The sequence below is a fragment of the Danio aesculapii genome, unplaced genomic scaffold (genome assembly GCF_903798145.1).
Source record: "Danio aesculapii unplaced genomic scaffold, fDanAes4.1, whole genome shotgun sequence".
In the NCBI taxonomy this organism is placed as follows: Eukaryota; Metazoa; Chordata; class Actinopteri; order Cypriniformes; family Danionidae; genus Danio; species Danio aesculapii.
In genome coordinates, this window is record NW_026613771.1 from 10,001 (window position 1) to 32,500 (window position 22,500).

The 22,500-nt window shown below is 36.9% G+C and overlaps 2 protein-coding genes across 2 annotated transcripts in view; one reads left to right on the forward strand and one right to left on the reverse strand.

Moving 5' to 3' along the window:
• The window catches only part of LOC130220319 (1-phosphatidylinositol 4,5-bisphosphate phosphodiesterase beta-4-like), a 40,092-nt gene that overhangs the window by 9,270 nt on the left and 8,322 nt on the right, over positions 1–22,500 (reverse strand). The window contains exons 5-9 of the mRNA XM_056452682.1: positions 22,064–22,133; positions 15,673–15,848; positions 8,740–8,841; positions 4,731–4,788; positions 4,556–4,642 (exon numbers count right to left, since the gene is read on the reverse strand). Coding sequence (XP_056308657.1) covers positions 4,556–4,642; positions 4,731–4,788; positions 8,740–8,841; positions 15,673–15,848; positions 22,064–22,133 — 493 coding nt within the window. The remainder of the gene's footprint in view (positions 1–4,555; positions 4,643–4,730; positions 4,789–8,739; positions 8,842–15,672; positions 15,849–22,063; positions 22,134–22,500) is intronic.
• LOC130220318 (cyclin-G1-like) lies at positions 18,940–19,915 on the forward strand. Its single transcript, XM_056452681.1, has one exon. The coding sequence runs from the start codon at positions 18,981–18,983 to the stop codon at positions 19,872–19,874; it is 894 nt and encodes a 297-aa protein (XP_056308656.1). The 5' UTR covers positions 18,940–18,980; the 3' UTR covers positions 19,875–19,915.

Sequence of the window (22,500 nt, forward strand, 5' to 3'; positions counted from 1 at the left end):
GTATATATTTAAGCGTGTTTATTTTAATACTGACATATCAAAAACATATTGGTAATTTATTAGTACATTTAATTTAGGAATACTCCTTGTGCTTCTTTTTTTGTCATCTTATTAAATAAACACTGCAGTGTGGTACGCTGCTGGGTTCCACACAATCAATTTTTGTTGGGACAACATGAAGGAATTAAGTTAGCTTATTAGTTTTTACAAAGTGGATTTGAACATAAAACAATTACGTTGTTCCCTAACAAAAGTATTGTGTTGTTTCAGCTGATTTTAAATGCGTATTTTGAACAAACAGCAAACATTATTTATTGAGTGTAGAATAAAAAATAAAAATAAAGCCTACTCAATCCTTTTTGATCAATTTTTAAGGACTCTGAATTATTAAAAGCATCAAAACTTGGCTGAAAACCTTTCAGTATAACAGAACAAACATTCAGATTTAGCTCATGGTCCATGTGTTCTTTTGCTGACAAATATTTACAGGTTTAAAGAATTCAATAAAGAGTATCAGACGTGATTATTAAGCTTCAAGGACTTTCCATAAAGCTTTAGTTTAGCCTGCTTTCTCAATCATCGCTGCATTATATGCTTTGAAAGGAAAGAGCTTTGATCATAAAAGTTAAAGTTTCACTAACATGTACTTTTTGGAGATATACAATTCTATGCACTTTCTCCCTGACTTTGAGCTTTATAAGCTTTATATTCTCGCTACAGTATATCATGCTAGTATTTATGTAAAAAAAAATTTAAATATGAATATGCTTCAATTAAAATAAATGAGATTTTTGTCTGAATATGTTTCTATACATCAGTCTTTACAGCATTAACTGTTAACACATTATGTTTTACACATTCATTTTTAATATAACTTCAATATAACAATAATTTCAGCCTTTATAATCTTCCAATTACAAAACGTATATCATGAGGGTTATGAATATACACTCACCGGCCACTTTATTAGGTACACCCTACTAGTACTGGGTTGGACCTCCTTTTGCCTTCAAAACTGCATTAATCGGTCACACTTCATTCTGATGGTCCGTTTGTTGAATTTAAGTTGCATTGCATCTACATGCCAACTAATTCTCATTACATTATAAGTAGACTGTGAGGTTGGGGTTAGTGTAAGTTGACATGTACTTGCAAAGTTTCTTATAGTCAGTTAAATGTCTGTAGAATGTCTGTATCAACAGATATTAAGCAGATAGTCTACTAATACTCAAATGGATCATCAAAATAAAGTGTTACCCATTAATCCTTCATGGAATAGATTCAACAGGGTAGTAGAAATATTCCTCAGAGATTTTGCTCCATATTGACGTGATAGCATCACACAGTAGCTTCAGATTTGTCGGCTGCACATCCATGATGTGAATCTCCCATTCCACCACATCCCAAAGATGCTCTATTGGATTGAGAACTGGTGACTGTGGAGGCCATTTGAGTACAGTGAACTCAGTGTCATGTTCAAGAAACCAGTCTAAGATGATTCGCACTTTATGACATGGTGTGTCGTCCTGCTGGAAGTAGCCATCAGAAGATGGGGACACTGTGGTCATAAAGGGATGGACATGGTCAGCAACAATACTCAGGCAGGCTGTGGTGTTGACACAATGCTTAATTGGTTCTAAGTGTGCCAAGAAAACATCCTCCACACCATTACACTACCAGCAACAGCCTGAACCGTTGATACAAGGTATGATGGATCTATGCTTTCACGTTGTTGACGTCCAATTCTGACCCGACCATCTGAATGTGGCAGCAGATATCGAGACTCATCAGACCAGGCAACGTTTCTCCAAAGTTTTATTGTCCAATTTTGGAGAGCCTCAGTTGTAACGAGTGATTATTTGCTTATTTCAGCTGGAACCAGTCTGGCCATTCTCCTCTGACTTCTGGCATCAACAAGGCATACGCGCCCACAGAACTGCCACTCACTGGATATTTTCTCTTTTTCAGACCATTTTCTGTAAACCCTAGAGATGGTTGGGTGTGAAAATGGTTTCTAAAATACTCCCTACAACCATGCCACGTTTAAAGTCCCTTAAATCCCCTTTCTTCCCCATTCTGATGCTCGCTTTGAACTGCAGCAGATCGTCTTGACCATGTCTACATGCTTAAATGCATTGAGTTGCTGCCATGTGATTGGCTGATTAGAAATTTGCGTTAACGAGCGGTTGGACAGGTGTACCAGTGAGTGTTTTTGATGAATATATGGCCCGTTTCCACTGAGTGGTACAGTACGGTTCGGTTTAGTACGCTTTTATGGCCGCTTCCACGGTCAAAAGGCGTACCGAACTGAGACGTACCACTTTTTCGGCATCCTTTCGAAAGGGTACCAAACATGAGAAAGGGTACCAAAAGGCGGAGCTAGATGTGCAGCTGAATGCTATTGGTTTACAGAGATACGTCATTCGCTTACGCAACAAGCCAGAATGAAAACAAAAAACCCGCCATGTTTAAAATACACACACAGCCGAGAGATTACAGCGGAATTATAAATACATATAATAACGAGCCATGGTTGATCCGGGCTCAAACAAACCTTGTCGTCATCTTGATGAACAGCCACAAAGCCATGGAGTAGAGCAGAATCTACCCTGTGCCCCGTAGTTTTTTACGAGGCAGTCTGAAGTGCGAGCGGTTTCGCTTTGCTTCCTTGCATTCGCCGCGTATCTAAAGTTATATCTGAAAAAACAAACTTCTTGAGCTGATGATAAGCGTTTGATTATTGACGTGCTTTTGAAACCTGATCCTGTCAGAAGCTTACAACTGCGAGAGTGAAGTGCAAAAAAGCAAAGGAGAAGCCGGAAAAAAAGGAGCACATTATTTTTCAGCAAACTTGAACAAAATGCCATGTTTAACTATTATCTTCACTTTTTAGACTAATATGAACTGGGAATGATGGAATTATTCTCTAACAGAGGCTACATGTGCTGCTGAAGATTACAGACACAGATGAGAGGTTTGCACTGACTGTGGGCTATATTTTGTGTTTTGTTTTTGAACCTAAATACGGACAAAATGTCTGCTGTGTGTAGTTCTTCTGTAATTGGTAACATATCGGAGACTGTAAGGGGCTGTATGTGTTTATACATGTTCATTTATTTAGTTATTTGATATAATTACAGACGTTACAGTAGGGTGTTTCGCATTGTCATTGATCTGCAGTTATAATCAACTCATGTTCATTGAAAAGTTAGTAATAAACATTTCTACACAAGTATTTATGTGTGTAAAGCATCTGTTTTGTGAGAAGAGCTTCTCATATGATATGTGAGCAACCTGTACAGCTTTATTGTAGACATTTCCTCAAGCGAGAATGACGTCGACTGAAACTTTCTGTCATACACCACGCCCACCAAAAGGGTACCCTTGGTAGTGGAAACGCAAGCTTGATAAAGATGACCCGTACCGACCCAAACCGTACTGTAACAGTCAGTGGAAACGAGCCATTAGTGATGTTAGTTAGTTTATTTGTTGGTTTTAAATATGAATCCTCTTTGATCAAATGGTGAAATCAATATTCAATCAATATGAAAAAACCTATTTAATTCTTTAATTGTGATACATCATCTGAAAAAAGAAGCTTTTCATTGATATATGGCTAACTAGGATAGGACAATATTTTGGCTGAGATCCAACTATTTGAAAATCTGGAATCTGAGGGCTCAAAAAATATAAATATTAAGAAAACCACCTTTGAACTTCCTGTAAAATCAAAATAAAGTCTTAAAAATGAGTTAGTGTGCTCTAAAACAGTGACAACATTCAGATTTAGAGTATATAAACATCCAAAGCTTGCAGTTTGTCACTTCTGCAAAAATTGATCAACATTTTTTTTTGACGTCACCTCATACTTCAGTTTCTCATCAAATCATCTGACCAATCAAATGCTCTCTAGTATTTGACATGCCCCGCCCCCTTGAGGACACTTCTTATTTGCATTTCATTAAATGCAGTTGAGCTCAACCACTCTCACTGGCAGAGCTGTGATAAAACAAAACGCTATTGGCTGTTTTTATAAAAAGGGGAGGAGCTACTCTATATCCTGCCCTCTATTCATGATTCAGTTGAAATTAAGTCACATGTGAAACAAAAATGCACATTTCAAAACTCTTTAAAGGAACTTTAAAGTTATCAAAATTAAGCTATTAGCAATGCATATTAATTCAAATTAGCTAAATATTGGTAGGACATTTATAAAATGTCTTTAATTAAAATCCTGATGATTTTTTGACACAAAAGTAAAATTGATATCTTTGACTAAGAAGAATAAGCTCTATATTTCTTTGACGCAGAAATGTATTTTTGGTTATTCCTACAAATATACCTTAAGATCACAATCTTAAGGCCACAAATAGAAAAAAAAGAGCCTTTCTGAACATTCTGTGCTTGAGATACTGAGCTTGACGTGGGCATATTTCTGAACGACCTGAATATATCCTTAATTACAGAAGCACATTCATCATGTAGAGGTTACAGAGTTTACGTGGTTGTGCACAGCAGGAAGGACTCAACTCTTATAGTACGGATGGTGAAATACCTCCTCATTGTGTTTCTCCAGCCTCTCCAGTTGTTCCCGCTGAGCCGCCTGGAGTTGCTCGCACTCCTTGGTCTGTTTCACGGCAAGCTGTCAATCAGCGCCCATGTTAATTTACATAATTAGAAGCATACATTTAAAAAGAAGCAAACATCTGAAGCAAGATTAGAATCATTACCCTTTTTCTTTCTGTGAGAAACTTTCTTGTGTTTGTGCTGTTGAGCTCTCGAACTCTCCTGCAAAAACAATATGATATGTGGAGTCAAGAGTTGCATCCCAAATGACACACTATGCACTTATACACTACAATCTTATGAACTTATACGCTCAACCAACTCAAGCAGAGTTTGGTGTTGTCTCAAATGGAACACTAATGTTTTTTTTTACTAAACAGAATTTCAAACAGTCTCCCAAGGGGTGTTAAACGGTTGCCAAATTAGGGAAATAAATAAAGTATTTGCTATAGTATATGGTATATGTTCGTTCTTATAGTATTTGTTAGATATGCATAGGTTTAAAATAGCTTATGTCCAGTGTTTGTATTTATGATTAATTTATGTTGCACCGTTGTCCTGTAAACACGACATTTCGTTCCTCTGTATGTCCACACATGTAGCGGAATGACAATAAAGCTTGACTTAACTTCAAATACAAAACTACTAAATAGTAGCTGTCATGAGTACAACCGTAGTCAACATTTGGGAGGCAGCTTAATCACTTACGTGGGACAACTTTGGTGTCACAATCCAAAACAAATAAAGAAACCCAACCTTAACAGCCAATAGCTCCCTCCCTTTCATTATGTAAGCAAAATGGCGACCACTGAGTGCACAAAGTTACGCACTTATTTTCAATTGTTGAAAAGTGCATCATCCAGATAATTACTTTTTTAGAATTTAAAAAATGTTCAGTGTGAATGTTCTACTTATGCTATTTATACTACAAAATGGTGTAGGGTAGTGCATAAGTATGCGATTTGGGATAGAAATAAGGACAAATTTTTAAAAGCTACAAGTAGATTATTGTTTATATCTCTTGACCACTTGACCATTGGATTAAAATTTGGTGCAAACCCTACGTAAATTATAATAATCATAACTTCATAATCATAACATAAGACTAATCACAGTACATCAAAGCGTTCCAAAACTATGCTCTTTTTTATGCAATTTATTGGCGTATAAAGGACAAAATATTTAGAAAATCATATTTAGTGAAGTTGGGATTAAATATTAATGACATGAGTCAGTTTTATAAAAGCTACAAGTAGATTATTGTTTATAACTCTTGACAACTAGGTGGCGTTGGCTTAAAATTTGGTGCAAACCCTAAGTTTATTATAATAAAAATTATTTTAAAGACTCATCACAGTACATCAAAGCGTTGCCAAAATATGTTTTTTTAATGCAATTAATTAGCAAACATTTTAGAAAATCATATTTGGTGAAGTTAGGTTCAAATAATATTGACATGAGTGCATTTTTTAAAAGCTACAATAAGATTTTTGTTTATATCTCTTGACCACTAGGTGACATTGGCTCAAATATTTGGCGCAAACCCAAAGTATATTATAATAAAGATAATTTCAAAGACTCATCACAGTACATCAAAGCGTTCCAAAATATGATCTTTTATGCAACTTATTGGCGTATAAAGAACAAAATGTTTAGAAAATCATATTTGGTGAAGTTGGGTTTAGTTGGCTTTAAACATTAATGACATGAGTCAGATTTTTAAAAGCTACAAGTAGATTACAGTTTATAACCCTTGACCACTAGGTGGCGATGGCTTAAAATTTGGTGCAAACCCTAAGTATATTATTATAATGATAATTTCAAAGATTCCTCACAGTACATCAAAGTCTTCCCAGAATATGCTCTTTTTGATTACATTTATTGGTGTATAAAGGACAAAATGTTTAGAAAATCATATTTGGTGAAGTTGGGTTAGTTGGGTTTAAATATTAATGACATCAATCAGTTTTTGAAAAGCTACAAGTAGATTTTTGTTTATAACTCTTGACCACTAGGATGCATTGGCTTAAAATTTGGTGCAAACCCTAAGTATATTATTATAATGATAATTTCAAAGACTCATCACAGTACATCAAAGCGTTACCAAAATATGCTCTTTTTTATGCAATTAATTAGCAGGTAAAGGACAAAAGTTTTAGAAAATCATATTTGGTGTAGTTGGGTTCAAATGATAAGGACATGAGTCAGTTTTCTAAAAGCTACAAGAAGATTTTTGTTTATAACTCTTGAGCACTTAGTGGCATTGGCTTAAAATTTGGTGCAAACCCTAAGTATATTGTAATAATGATAACGTCAAAGAATCATCACAGTACATTAAAGCGTTCCCAAAATATGCTCTTTTTTATGCAATTTATTGGCGTATAAAGGACAAAATGTTTAGAAAATCATATTTGGTGAAGTTGGGATTAAATATTAATGACATGAGTCAGTTTTCTAAAAGCTACAAGCAGATTATTGTTTATAACTCTTGACCACTAGGTGGCGTTGGCTTAAAATTTAGTGCAAACCCTATGTTTATTATAATAATCAATTTCCAAGCTCATCACAGTACATCAAAGCATTCTTTAAAATATGCTCTTTTTTTATGCAATTTATTGGTGTATAAAAGACAAAATAAAAAAAAATCATATTCAAAAAAACTCAATATGTTTACTCATATCTTACTAAGACATAATTGTGAATATAAGTGACATTATTGTGAACGGTGGCATGTGGAATTGATTTCATATTAATTGTAAAAATGCATATGTTCAAATGCTATAATAAAGATCTAACTGATCTTGCACAATTTCGTCATACTTTTTGGACATACAAACATCAGCATTTGCTCCAACCTACCTATTTTTACTAATTTTAGATCTCTGAATAAAACTTAGGTCTTTTTTATTTACTATTGGTTAAAAGCTCCTTTTCCTCTATAAATATCATGCTATTTTTAGTCAATATGGTCTAAAGATTAAATAAACTCTCTCCAAGCAATCAAATTTAATTAAAATTACAAGTATATAAACACTAGTAACTTTTGATCAGCAGGTGATTTATATATTAAAATATGGTGCCCTCAGTAAATGCATAATGACAAAGCCAAAACACCCCCCCCAAAAAAAAAAATTATATTTATATATTTGTTGTAATTTATTGTGTGATTATGAAAAACATATATCTGAAGTTAGGTTTTCTATATATATATATATATATATATATATATATATATATATATATATATATATATATATATATATATATATATATATATATATAATTTTTGCTATTTAAAAATAGGTCAATATAAAACCTCTATGAAAATGTTTAGAATATGGCAAAAGTATGTGATTTATCTTTTAAAAAATCTGTATTCTGCAGTTGTTTTTGTAGGGTTTGGATCAAAATGGGCTTTTTCATTTCAGTAAATAATACAATAATAAATAAGTTTAATGTCTGAATATTAAAGCATTGAGATGACTCAGTTTAATGATGTTCTTAGGGTCAAATCTGGGGTTGCACAGACCAGTAAATTAGAAATAAACACATTTGCAGTGCAAGGGCTGTTCACATCATTTGTTTTGCATGTGCAAGTTCATTATTTTCAATGGAGACATACTTTTCATAATGCCACAATCACATCGCAAATCATGTGACAAGAGCTAACCAATCAGCTTTGTATTTTGTATGGAAATATACACATATCAGTAATAACAGTACTTCAGGCAAACACAGAGCACCCAAACATTACTGTGCTTCTTTTTTTTTCTATGAAAACACTTGTATCAGAGCTGCAGCAATGGTTTGTCAGCTTATCATCCTCTGAGAATTTGGTTGATGGTCGCCTAGCGACAACAGATCAAAGTGATTCCCAATTGCTATTAGAAGCAACATGTGAACAGCTCCTAAAATGACCAAAATTTGGCAACAATTCAAACCCAAGTTCAAAAGTATAAGTAGTTCAAAGTTCTAAATGGCAGAAAGTCTTATGCATTTCCTGAGATAAGCAGATTAATAGGCTTCTAGATGTTGCCCGGCCCTTAAAAGAAACAAATTTTATGGATAAAATTGGACAAGATGATTCTGTTTGGTCAGGAAATTACAATAGCAATGCCTCACAATACAAGAAAAGCACAAAGGAAAGTGCACCTACAAAGCAGTTATTATTACCGCTCTCGCTCAGCCTTGTTCTTGATGCTTTTGTCTTGACTGATGGCTTTGCTGCTCTCCATTGAGGTCTTGGCTTGGTTGGTCCGCATCTCTTTACTCTGACTGTAAGAGGAAATATAATTCAATTCAGCTTTTATGACAAACACTGCTACGCTCTATAATGTTAAAAGCAGGGCTGTGTTTATATACGCAGCAGAGACTGTGCGTTAGTGGAAAAGCACTAAAGATAGTACCACATATCTGAAATTTGACACATTTATTAAATGAATCTTCGGTGGCAAGTTGGTTAGCACTGTCGCCTCACAGCAAGAAAGTCACTGGTTTGAGTCCCAGCTGAGCCGTTGGTGTTTCTGTGTGGAGTTTGCATGTTCTCCCGTGTTGGCGTGGGTTTCCTCTGGGTGCTCCAGTTTTCCCCATAATCCAAACACATGTGCTATAGATGAATTGGGTAAACTAAATTGGCCGTAGTGTATGAGTGTGTGAATGTGAGTGTGTTTCCTAGTACTGGGTTGTGGCTGGAAGGCCATCCACTGCGTGAAACATTTGCTGGAATAGTTGGTGGTTCATTCCCCTGTGGCGACCCTTGACAAATAAGGGGCTAAGCCCAAGCACAGCGGCCTTCTTGCTGTGAGGTGACAGTACTAACCACCGAGCCGGCCTTTTATATTAGTAACATTGTGTAGAAAAATGTTGCACTCAAACTACTAATATATTTCACAATTAACGACCATTAGCACGAGTCAACTGAAAGAATAAAATAATATTTCAAATAGTCCAGAATAATTTCATTTCCAACTTTGTGTCTTTTTTTTTGATGATTAAAACGAACAAACAAATATAAATGCTAATGTACTGTAGAATTAAAGTCTTCAGATGTTTTTTGTATGGTTAATTGATGTAAATTAATGCAGTTTATTAATAATATTAATCATTTGATTAAATCCCCATTATTGTTATTATTATTATTCCTGCTGAAAAAAAGGTACATTTCATTTATAAGCAATTTTTTCTGCATTATTCTGAAATACACATTATTGCATGGTTATTAAATATAACCTCAAATCAGAAAAAGTTGGGACAGTATGGAAAACACAAATAAAGAAAGTAGTGATTTCTAAATTTACTTTGACTTGTATTTCATTGCAGACAATACAGCACATTATTTAAAGTGTTCCTCATAATCTTTTTTTGTTTATCAATTTTGGTTCATGCAAAAAAGGTGTATTAGCTTTTACCACTTTGTAACGTTGCCTTTCCTTTTCAAAACACTTAGGGACTGAGGACACCAAGTGATGAAGTGTTTCAGGTGTGATTTTCTTCTACTTTACTTGCAAACTTTGTTGTCACATTTTGCGCTTTAAAATGCACCACACATTCTCTGTTGGAAACAGAGTTATTAAGTTACCTGTATCCTCTTCCTCTGCAGCCAGGACTTTGTAATGTGCGCAGAATGTGGTTTTGTATAATGTGGTCTTGTTCAAATATGCATGGCATCCCTGGAAAACAAGGCAGCATATTGGCCTCCAAAATCTCTATGGACTTTTCAGCATTAATGGTGCCATCACAGAAGTGCAAGTTACCTTCGCCAATGGCACTGACACAATCCTATCCCATGACAGGCCCTGGCCTTTGTACTTGTTGCTGGTAACACTCTAGATGATCCTTTTCTTCTTTGTTCCAGAACACACACTGTGTCCATTTCTCTCAAAAAAAAAAAAAAACACCTGAAATACTGATTCGTCTGACCACAGTTCAAATTTCCACTGTGTGATGTTCATTCCAGATGCCTCCGAGCCCAGAGAAGTCGACAGTGCTTCTGGACACTGTTAACATAGGGCTTCCTTTTTGCACAGTACAGTTTTGACTGGCATTTGTGTATATAACTATGTATTGTCGTACTTGACAAAGGTTTGCCGAGGTATTCCTGAGCCCATATGGTGATATCGCTTATAGATGAATGAGGATTCTTGATGCAGTGAGATCCGCCTGGGGGATCAGAGATCACGGTAGTTCAGCTCAGGCTTGAGCCCTTGTCCTTTACACACTGAAACCCCACCAGATTTCTTGAATATTTTAATGATGTTCTGCACCGTTGAAGGTGAAATATTCAAACGTCTTCCTATCTTTCTTTGAGGAACATTGCTTTTAAACATTTCAATCAATTTCTTGTTTATTTATTGTCAAACTGGCGATCCTCAGCCCATCTTTACTCCTAAAGGACTAGACCTTTATTTGATGCTGCCTTTGTGGCAAATCATAATTAAAATCACCTGTTGACATCACCTGTTTCACATCACATCATTATTTTACCAGTTTACCTGATTACTAACCCTAAACTGCTCCTGTCCCCCCCAAAAAATTGAATCACGAGAGACACATTAAATAATGTGCTGTTGTATTGTCTGCAATGAAATACAAGTCAAAGTCTATTTGGAAACCATTACTTTCTTTTTTTAATTCACTACTGTCTCATCTTTCTGATTTGGGGTGGTGTGTATTAGGCTTGTGCCGGTATTCGGTAATGCGATAAATCACGGTAATGAATATGCACGATGTTGTTATCGCGGGCACTCCAAAATACCGTGAAAAATAATAGATCCGAATTTATACTCTTAGAACTCGCCTAAGCTTATTTTCCATCAACCGCTTGAAGAAACACTGCGTATATGCTGCGCAGAACTGATGCGCACTCTGATGTAAACAATCCCCACATGTAGAAGCACTGTGTGTACACAGTGCGCGCCGCCGCTGCCACCGCACTATAATCCTCACACGAAGAAGAAGCATGGCGGAAGGAGGAACGCTGCCGACTATTTATCCCCCTTCAAAAAAAAAGTCAGAGGTTTGGAAATATTTTGGGTTCCAAAAAAATGCAGAGGGATTGCTAATCGAAGACGGTTTCCCTTTGCACATTCACTTTGATATAATTGCTCAAGTTTACTTTTATATTGTGTATTGTTTTATTTATATTTATTTGTATTTAAATGTTTGAAGTACCTTTAGTTAATTAAAAAGTTATTAAAGTTACTAAGTTGACGAAACTGAAGTTTTTTGTGTTTTTTTACCTGTTTCTCTAGTAAAATTACAATATCGTGATAATACCGTATACCGTGATAAAAGCTCAATCAATTAATCGCAGCATGAAAATGTGATACCGGCACATGCCTAGTGTGTATATATATTCACTTCATTTCAAGAATAAACAACTCATTTGCGATATAAACTGCAACTGGAATGTAAAACGACTCTGGGAAAATATAATATCTGATGGCTATACTGTGCAACAAAGTATACATGTTGCTCAATGAGCAATTACAATGATAAACACTTGATAACACTGAGCGGTTAATGTCAAATATTCAAAAGGAACATAAAGAACCAGAATGCTGCAAATTAGAACACACACAAACACACACACACACGCACGCACACGCACGGACACACACACATTTATATTTATATGCAACCAAAGCCCATAAGAAACACACGCTAGGGAGAAATCAGTCAGAATGAATTGCTATTTAGCAGGCAGAGACGTTGCAGCAGCCCATTCAATAAAGGAATTATGCAAATCAGGTAAAGGCGTAAACACGCCCACAGAATTAGTGCTGCGCTCAATTTGCATGGAGAATTTCCCATCAGACAGGCCTGTTTTTGGAGAAAACGGCAGATAAGTGAGATCTGAGCATTGGCTGGCACTGTAAGAGACTGGAGAGATGCTCATTTACATGCTTCATTTGATCAATCACTGCTGACATGATCAATAGGAAACGTACACAGACGTAGATTGCAATTATTAGACACACACTGGTGGTCTCTATGAAAGGTTTGGCATGAAAACAATGATACTGAGTTTATTTTAAACACACACACACACAGCGCGAGTCTAAACCACAACAGCATATAGTGGCTGGTAAATGACACTGTGGGTGGGATTGTGAAAAAACAAATAGATGAATTATAAATGAGTAACCAAACAGATTATAGATGAATGACATGGAAGCCTGTATGTATTATAATATGCATATTCAGTAGATTCGTTTATATTATATTATAAATAAAATACATAAATATCATGCACCTATAAATACTTCTGCTTGAAGATTATCAAAATAAACATTATATTTTAGAGATAAACAATAAGACCAGGAAAGTAAATTGTAGGTACATAAATGTATACAATATTTGATAAATATAAATAGTAAGTAGTGTAATTTTTCATATATATATATATATATATATATATATATATATATATATATATATATATATATATATATATATATGTTATAATAGAGTGTAGTTCAAAAATTGCAACAAAACATACACTCTCCGGCCACTTTATTGGGTACACCTTATTAATACCGGGTTAGACCCCCTTTTGCCTTCAGAACTGCCTTAATCCTTTGTGGCATGTTGTTGACACCAAATTCTGACCCGACCCTCCGAATGTCGCAGCAGAAATTATCAGACTCATCAGACCAGGCAACGTTTCTCCAATCTGCTATTGTCCAATTTTGGTGAGCCTGTGTGAATTGTCGCCTCAGTTTCCTGTTCTTAGCTGACAGGAGTGGCACCTTCTGTGACCGGTGTGGTCTTCTGCTGCTGTAGCCCATCCGCCTCAAGGTTGGACATGCTGTGCATTCAGAGATGCTCTTCGGCATACCTCGGTTGTTACGAGTGCTTATTTGAGTTACCAGGCCCAGATTGGCTAATTGGGAGAACCTGGAGAATTCCCGGTGGGCCGGTATGTTTTTTGGCCGCGAGGGCCTCACTCTTTTTATTCATTATAAAAAAAAATTATTAAGAGCTCCACTCTTTTTCTTTGTTTTCTCGCAGCCCCATAAGCAGAATGCAGCCTGCAGGATAATGATGACGTAATTATCTTTTGACTCCCCAACAGCGGCACCTTGCTCATCAGCAAAATCATTTGTTAAGAGATACACAAGAGATGAAGGACAAAAAAATAAAAAATAAAAATAAAATAAAATAATAATTAAAAAAAAAAAAAAAAAAAAAATCGCACAGGTGCTTTTTAAAAAAGCGGAGTATATTTTTCACTAAAACCAGCGGCAGCAAGAGTACAACAACACATGAAGACAATGAAATGGTGAGTTAACGTGAAGCTAGTTAGGAGCAATGCAAAACAACAATGTCTGCAAACCACCGTTTATGTACCGAACGTTTACAGCAGCCTCTAGTCCAGTTTGCGGCTAACAGTGAAGAGCCAGGCCCTGTACCGTTACCAAGCACTCTTCATGAGCCTAACACACTAGAAAGGGCAGGAAGGATTGTCATTTAGTGAATACAAGAATTCGAATTATTATTAATATTAATTTTCCCAGTGTTGGGTTGTGGCTGGAAGAGCATCCGCTGCATAAAACATGTGCTAGATAAGTTGGCAGTTCATTCCGCTGTGGCGACCCCTGATTTACTAAAGGGACTAAGCCAAAACCAACGCCACCATTAGAAAGTAATACTGTGGTTAAAAACTCTGGCAATACATATTTTATTCTTTATTTGTGATTAAGAACTGGATATCTGTAAACAATTGTGCACAGAATACAGTTGAAGTCAGAATTATTAGCCCCCCTGAATTATTAGCCCCCCTGTTTATTTTCTCCAGAAGAAATAAACATTATCAGACATACTGTGAAAATTTCCTTGTTCTGTTCAACATAATTTGGGAAATATTTATAAAAGAAAAAAAAAATTCAAAGGGGGGCTAATAATTCTGACTGTATATATAATGTATATATTCAGATATTGCAGGAAAGGACATTGTGAGGTTTTAAAGAATAGTGTTGGAGATTTGGCTACCCTTTAATGTTCTCATATTCATGAAAAATATTTTATTCATGAATATTTTATTCATTTTATTTTTTATTTTCATTTATTTTATTTTTATTTTTAAATATTTTATTCATTTTTATTCATGAAAAATATTTTTAAGTTATAAAGGAGCTGTTTCCTTGAAAAAGTCATGATAGTATCATTAGAAAGTTCAATACATTTAATTTGAATCTTTATTTTATACATGTAGCTTAATATATATTTGTATTTATTTGATAGTTTTTCAATTCAAAGTTTGGATATTTATGTCAGCGCAATTGCCTAGTGGTTAGCGCGCCGACATATGGTGCAGTAGCACATCAGGGCGTCCCGAGTTCGAATCCCGGCTCGAGGACATTTCCTTAACCTACCCTTCCCCTTCTCTCTCCAACTTCGCTTCCTGTCTCAATACTGTCCTATCTAATAAAGGGAAAAAAGAAATCTTTAAAAAAAACAACAAATAAAGATTGGATATTTCTGAAGCGCTGATTATTACAGAAAATAGATTATGATACTGTTAAACAATACATTGTGTTAACTGTTCAAATAAATCTTCACTGTGAAGTACTGAATTGGAAATGACGTTATTTTAATATAGTCAGTCGTGAACTGAAGTGGGCCGAACTAAGGTATGAAACTCCAGGGCTGAAAAGGTGTCCAACTCCGGCCCTCTGATTTACGGTTGCCTTTCTATCAGCTGGAACCAGTCTGGCCATTCTCCTCTGACCTCTGCCATCAACAAGCCATTTGTGCCCACAGAACTGCCTCTCACTGGATATTTCCTTTTTTCAGACCATTCTCTGTAAACCCTAGAGATGGTTGTGCGTGAAAATCCCAGTAGATCAGCAGTTACTGAAATACTCAGAGCAGCCCGTCAGGCACCAACAACCATGCCACATTCAAAGTCACTTAAATCCCCTTTCTTCCCCATTCTGATGCTCAGTTTGAACGGCAGCAGATCGTCTTGACCATGTCTACATGCCTAAATGCACTGAGTTGCTGCCATGTGATTGGCAGTTGGACAGGTGTACCTAATAAAGTGGCCGATGAGTGTATATCAATTGAATTGAAAGTGTGAGCTGGTGTAGGTGTGTGTGTCACCGTTCGTGCAGAAGTGTGAGCTGGTGTGTTTGCTGCTCCTGCTCCAGCATCAGCAGTTTGTGGAGCTGCTCACACTGCTGGAGGAGATGCTGCTCCACCACTGTCTGTTCTTCAGCTGAGTGCCAGCGCAACATCTCTGAACACTCTGAGGCCTGAGCAGACGCCATGTCCTTCACCTGCACACACAGAAACACAGATACACACACAGACAGACTTTGAGTACATTTGCACGGACACCAATGCTCCTATTTTAATCCGATTAAGAGTGTAGCATGTAAACAGAGATATTTGATTACTTTAATCAGACTAAAGTCATAACCAATCTAAACAGAAATGATATGAGACATCAGAATCAGTTTTATTGCCAAGTGTGCTTCACACACAAGGAATTTGTTTGGGCTACAGAAGCTTCCATTGTACATAAAGTGACAAGTGACAACACAAAATAAATATGAGAAAAGAAAGACGTTAAACATTAAACAGAGATGCAGTTAGTCAAAAAAATCTGGATGTTGAAGTGTGTGTACAGATTTGTTATAAATATACAGATTATAAGGTGCTGTGTACAAATGCATATGGAGAAGGTATTGCATTGTATATTGATATAAGGTGCTGTGTACAAGTGCGTATGAGAAAGTATTGCACATGTTTATTGCACAGTAGGGGAATATTTAACTGTTCATAAGGTAGACAGCCTGAGGAAAGAAACTTTTCCTGAGTCTGGCTGTTTTTGTGCTTGGTGCTCTGAAGCGCCGACCAGACGGTAACAGTTCGAACAGGTAGTGTGCTGGGTGCGAGGCATCCAGAGTGATTTTGCGAGCCCTTTTACTCACTCTGGAAGAGTACAGTTCTTGAAGTGTAGGAAGGGTTGTGCCAGTGATTCGTTGAGCAGTCCGGACTATTCGCTGTAGTCTACGGAGGTCGGACGTGTGGAGTGTGCCGATTTTAGTGTCATTATTGAAGTGCAGTACATACATGTGAACACCCTAATCAAACTATTACCGTTTTCTAGTACTTTTCGCAACATTTTGCGACACAAATGGCAGATGTCAGACGTTTGATGACAAACAAATGAGACGGCTTCAAGCAAGAGAGCACATTTATTGGTGTGATTAGGAAATGTTGAGAATTCTGGATGTGTAATATTTATAGGATTAACACTCAAAACATGCGTCTGATACAGTGACTATGTTTACATGGACATCAATGATCTAATGGCCTGTTTCCACTGAGTGGTACGGTTCGGTTCGGTATGCTTTTATGGCCGTTTCCACTGTTAAAAGGTACCTAAACCCCGTACCGTACCATTTTTGTCCAACTGTCAAGAGTTGTTCAGAAACGCTAGGTGAAACACCAATGTGGATGCGGATCGTTGTCTATCTTTCAGATATGAAGAAAACCAATCCAAAGCAAAACCCTGGATACCAGTGTGTTCTCTAAGCCGATCAGTGACAATGTCATGATCAACTGTATTAAAAGCAGCAGTGAGATCCAATAGTAGAACAACAGAACACCTGAACCAGCCTCCAAAAAAATATCATTTGAAACCAATGACTGTAAAAGATATGGACGACAACAGCGCCTTTTCTCATCGATTGCTTTGAAGGCAAAATGCCTCGTGACGTGAACAAACTGTCACAAAACACTGTTGAAATTGGAGCCTGGGCATGAGCAGAAGGGACTGTCTGATGGAGCCAAAGGCAGAGCCGCGGAATCAAGTTTCCAACCAAACGCTTGTACATCAACCATCAACCACGCACTCTGAACTTCTCACTTGACCGTCCATATCTGCACCATAACAAAGGCTCGCTAAATAAATATCAGCCCTTCCATTTAAAAACACGTAATAATATACGATTTATTAAAAAACTGTTTGATTTAAGCTGTTTTTAATAATTTAATAAAACAATATATGTTGGACTGCAGAAATAAAGGATCTCTCATACACTCTAGACTCAGCTATGAGCACAAATAAAGATTTCTCTTAAAACGGGTTGTTGGTATTTTTTATCTTCACAGGGGTAGAAATAACACTTGTAAAATATGAACAATAACATATAAACCACACATACATTCTAGGAAGGTTTACTTTTATTTTTAATTAGCAATCAACAGGACCCACACACCATTGATAGCGATTTACCATGCAGGAAAAATCATGCGTTTAAAAGATGAACACAGCAAGATTTCTAAATATCAACAGGATATTTACACATCCCATCCCTGCACTATATAAAATAATCCTTGACAATTTGTACAATAAACTTAGCAGTAATAAATCATCTGATGTCTATCAGCTGCTGAACATGTATATTGTTTATCTTTTTTTTTGCCTCCACTTTCATTAGTTTTTTTTGATGCCTTAATTATATCTGGCAAAGAGGAATTTATATTCATTTTAATGTGTATTACGAGTTTTCAAATAAAACTCAAAATGTCCTGTAAATCAAGTTCAAATAACGTTACAGGAGATCAATGTGGAGATAAGCTAACATTAGTTTTGTCTTCCTAATTATTATTTCAGACCTATAAAGAGAATAACTGCTAGATAGCGATCACCTGTACTTTCCCCGCATGGCTAGGCGTGTATCAGCAAACTAATAAAGCCCTGACCTTACCCAATAAACAGTTCCACCAGATCCTGTATGTTAGAAAGTAACACTGAAATCCAACATTGATACTTCAATCTCCTCCTGAAGCTTTGACGACAGTCTGCTTTGAGTAACTGTCAATCACGATGACACGCCCCATTTTTATAGCATTAAATTACTAGCTAAAAACATACTCTCTACAAAAATGAGGATCTGCACTTATATCAGCTTGATAACCAGTGCCTTAATGGACCAGAACCATCTTCAGGAAATTTTATTGCAAGTGTAATTAATTTTTTTTATTTGTGCTCAAGTCTCGTTCATTAACACGGAGGAGGTGGGCTTTATGACTTGTACTGCAGCCAGCCCCCAGGGGGCATCTAACGGCCAGGACCTTCACTCAAAAGCAGGCGTGTGGCACACTTGTTTGAAAGCCTCAATAGAGTGAACTATGCGCTGTGACCAGCTCTAAAACCTGATTGAAATTTATCAAAAATATTATTATTAACCAGGAAATCATTCAGCTATACAGACACAACCTTCTCTAAAAGGCCTGACGCCAAGGGTTGGGGTGTGCAGGGGCAGAAGTAAAACTTGCTTTAAACTTACAAACTGAGAACGTTCTTCTTTTTTCCCACTTTTAATAACATTTTCTTTAGTATTTCATTTATTAAACTATAATATATTTGATTTTAAACAAGTCAGAATCGCCAAAAGATGATTGACCAGGTCACTGGAATGGGGGTTTTGCCCTTTGCAGTCCAGCTCAAATCTCTTCTAGACCAGACTAGATATCAGCCCAAACACTGTGGACTCTGCGTCATTGAGTCTGCTCAGGATAATGGTCTGCGAATGACCGTCAAGCTGAGAGACTATCAAGTGAGAGAGCTTCTCTCCTTGACTCGATTCTTTGGCTTCTGTGCGGAGACGTTTTCCTTTGTTGTGAATCTCCTAGATCGATTCCTGGCTGTGATGAAGATTCAGCCCAGGCATCTGTCCTGTGTTGGTCTGTGCTGCTTCTACATCACTGTGAAGACTTCAGAAGAGAAGAACGTTCCTCTGGCCAGTGACCTCATCAGGATCAGCCAGAATCGTTTCACGGTTCATGACATGATGAGGATGGAGAAGATCATTTTGGAAAAGCTCAACTGGATGGTTAAGGCTCCGGCTGCTCTTCACTTCCTCAGATTCTTTCACTCTCATATTCAAGAGAAGGTGGACACTGAAAGTAAGAGGACTCTGAACATCGAGAGGTTTGAGGCTCAGTTAAAGGTGTGCCATTGCTCATTTACTTTAACTAAACTAAAGCCTTCCCTGCTTGCTTTGTCTCTTCTGGCCCTGGAGATTGAGGATCAGCACGAGTATGAGCCAGTTCCAGCTCTGAAAGAGGCTCTAGATTGTATACAGCAGAGTTTGAATGTTAAAGCTGGAGACCTGGTTTGTGTGAGGGTGCTTGTTGCCAAGTGCCTGGTTGAATATTCCAGCACCAAGTGCCAGAAGCCAAATGGCCAGAGACTGCGGTGGATGATTTCTGGTAGAACTGCAAGACAACTCAAGCACAGTTACTATAAGACCGCCCATCTACCCACAATTCCTGAATATGCTTGTTAAGACTATTAGTGTTGAGTGCCCATAACTGAACAACATTCAGTCCTTTTGGGTGAATGGCTTAACGGTCACCACATTTTCTGTCTTCAGACTATGGTTTTATACAGTTTGTGAAGATGTTATGGGTACCTAACTCTAATTTCTTATTCCATTTCTATTACTCAGTTTCCCAGTCTTTATATTCTCATTGACACTTTTTTTTCTCCATGATTGTATTCATTTACATCCACACTGATTCCATCTTGATTTACTAGTCAAAAGTGGTTTTCAGCAAGTCACTCAGATGGCGCTTCACTGGTAAGGCTTGCACATGTACAGTATGTTCATTTGAATCGGTGCAGAAAGTGCTGGTTGTTTGAAGCAATGAAGTATAGAACCGCCTAGGTCCTCAGTCCACTGTGTGGAAGAGGAGGGAGAAGGGTTTTGAGATTTAAACTACAACAATGGAACCAAGAGATCAGGCCCGAAACCCTTAACTCCCACCATAGGTTGTCGGCTGTCAAAATGAACACTCCTACCCAAGGTGATGAAACGAGATGTTTTCTTTTCTTCTGCTTTCTAATGTGGAATGGCTTTGGAAATGCAGGTTTTAACTTGATTTAAAATGCCTTGAAGATGAAGGAATAGTTAAGTACTTATTGACTGGTGTTTTTTTATTTGTACATTTGGTTATTACTACAGTATCTATGACCATTTGTTATACGCCTGGTTTAAATAAAACAAAACAAAAAAGAAAGTGATACAAATAAAAATAATTGCTGGCTGCCCAGCATCCTCTATTAACAAACTTCAATCAGTACAAAATGCAGCAGCCAGAGTTCTTACCAGGTCTAGAAAATATGATCACATCACCCAAATTTTATCCTCCTTACACTGGCTGCCTGTTAAGTTTCGTATTGAATTTAAAATATTGCTTCTTACCTATAAAGCTTTAAATAATCTAGCTCCTGTTTATCTAACCAATCTTCTGTCTCGCTACAATAAAACCCACTCTTTAAGGTCTCAAAACTCAGAGCTTCTAGTAGTACATAGAATAGCCGAGTAAAGGAGGAGTAAAGGAGCCGAGTTAAGTCGAGTAAAGGAGGTCGAGCCTTCTCATTTATAGCTCCTAAACTCTGGAATAGCCTTCCTGATAACGTCCGAGGCTCAGACACACTCTCCCAATTCAAAACTAGATTAAAGACCTATCTGTTCAGTAAAGCATACACTTAGTGCACCACTTTCTAGGGTTTCCACACAGGTTCTGCATCTTGTTTATATACACTATGAACAGCAGCTACACTATGTATTTTCTTTATTCTCCATTTCCACCTGGGGATACTTTTCCCGAGGCTCTCAGACTATGCAGAGTCACTGATTCGATCCAAGACCAACGACGAGATGATCCCAAGGTTTCCATATCCTGGACCAGGCCGTATCCTGAGCAGCTACTGTGGTGGTCATTGGAGGAGTGGAGAACATGAGACTGATTCCTGTGACGCTCCAGAGACAGACGAGTCTTCCAGCCTCCGCCACTGAGACTGCAGCTCTGCACAAGACGTTTGGCCAGTGGAGAAATTAAAATGGTCGTGCCCAACTGAGCCTGGTTTCACTCAAGGTTTTTTTTCTTCACTTCCGCCATTAGTGAAGTTTTTTCCCTCTCCGCTGTCGCCACTGGCTTGCATGGTTCAGGATCTGTAGAGCTGCGCATCGATGGTTTTGCTCTTCAGTGTTTGGACTCTCAGTAGTGATTATTAAACCACACTGAACTGAGCTAAACTGAACTGAACTTAAACACTACAAACTGAACTACACTGTTCCAATTCACTATGACCTTTTATGTGAAGCTGCTTTGACACAATCTACATTGTAAAAGCGCTATACAAATAAAGGTGAATTGAATTGAAAATTGAACTAAAATCGTTGAGATAAAAGGCAGTTTAGAAAAAGGGCGAAAATTCTTCCTGTCTGAGGCATCAAGATTCACTTTCTTAGGTAGGGGCTGACTCCACATACTTCACATGTCTTAATGCCATTTCTGTTTAGTTCTATTATGACCTTAATTAATTAATAAATATTATGACCGGATTAAAATAATCAAAAATCGTTGTTTACACGGTTGAGTCTTAATCAGAGTATTGTCTTAATCGTTTTAAAATAAGATTATTGGTGTCCATGTAAACGAACCCACTGAATGAAGTTCAGCTCAGTACCTTTGACTTGTGATTCATCGCTGCTGTCTTCATTTGCTGTTCAATGTCTCTGCTCATTTCAAGGCTGGAACTTTCAGTAAAGATCAACAAATGAATAAAGTCCATGCTTAGAATCTGACAAAGAACAAGTGTTTATACAGTACATTGTTTTACACACATTATTCATCTACAGTGCATCTGGAGTAAGTATTGATAGCGCTTCACTTTTTTTTCACATTTTTTTGTTTCAGCCTCTTTCCAAAATGGATTAAATTCATTTATTTCCTCAACATTCTACACACAATACCCCATAATGACAATGTGGAAAAATAGTTTTTAAAATTGTTGCAAATTTATAAAAAATAAAAAAGATGAAAACTCACAGGTACATCAGTATTCACAGCCTTTGCTCAATACTTTGTTGATGCGCCTTTGGCAGCGATTACAGCCTCAAGTCT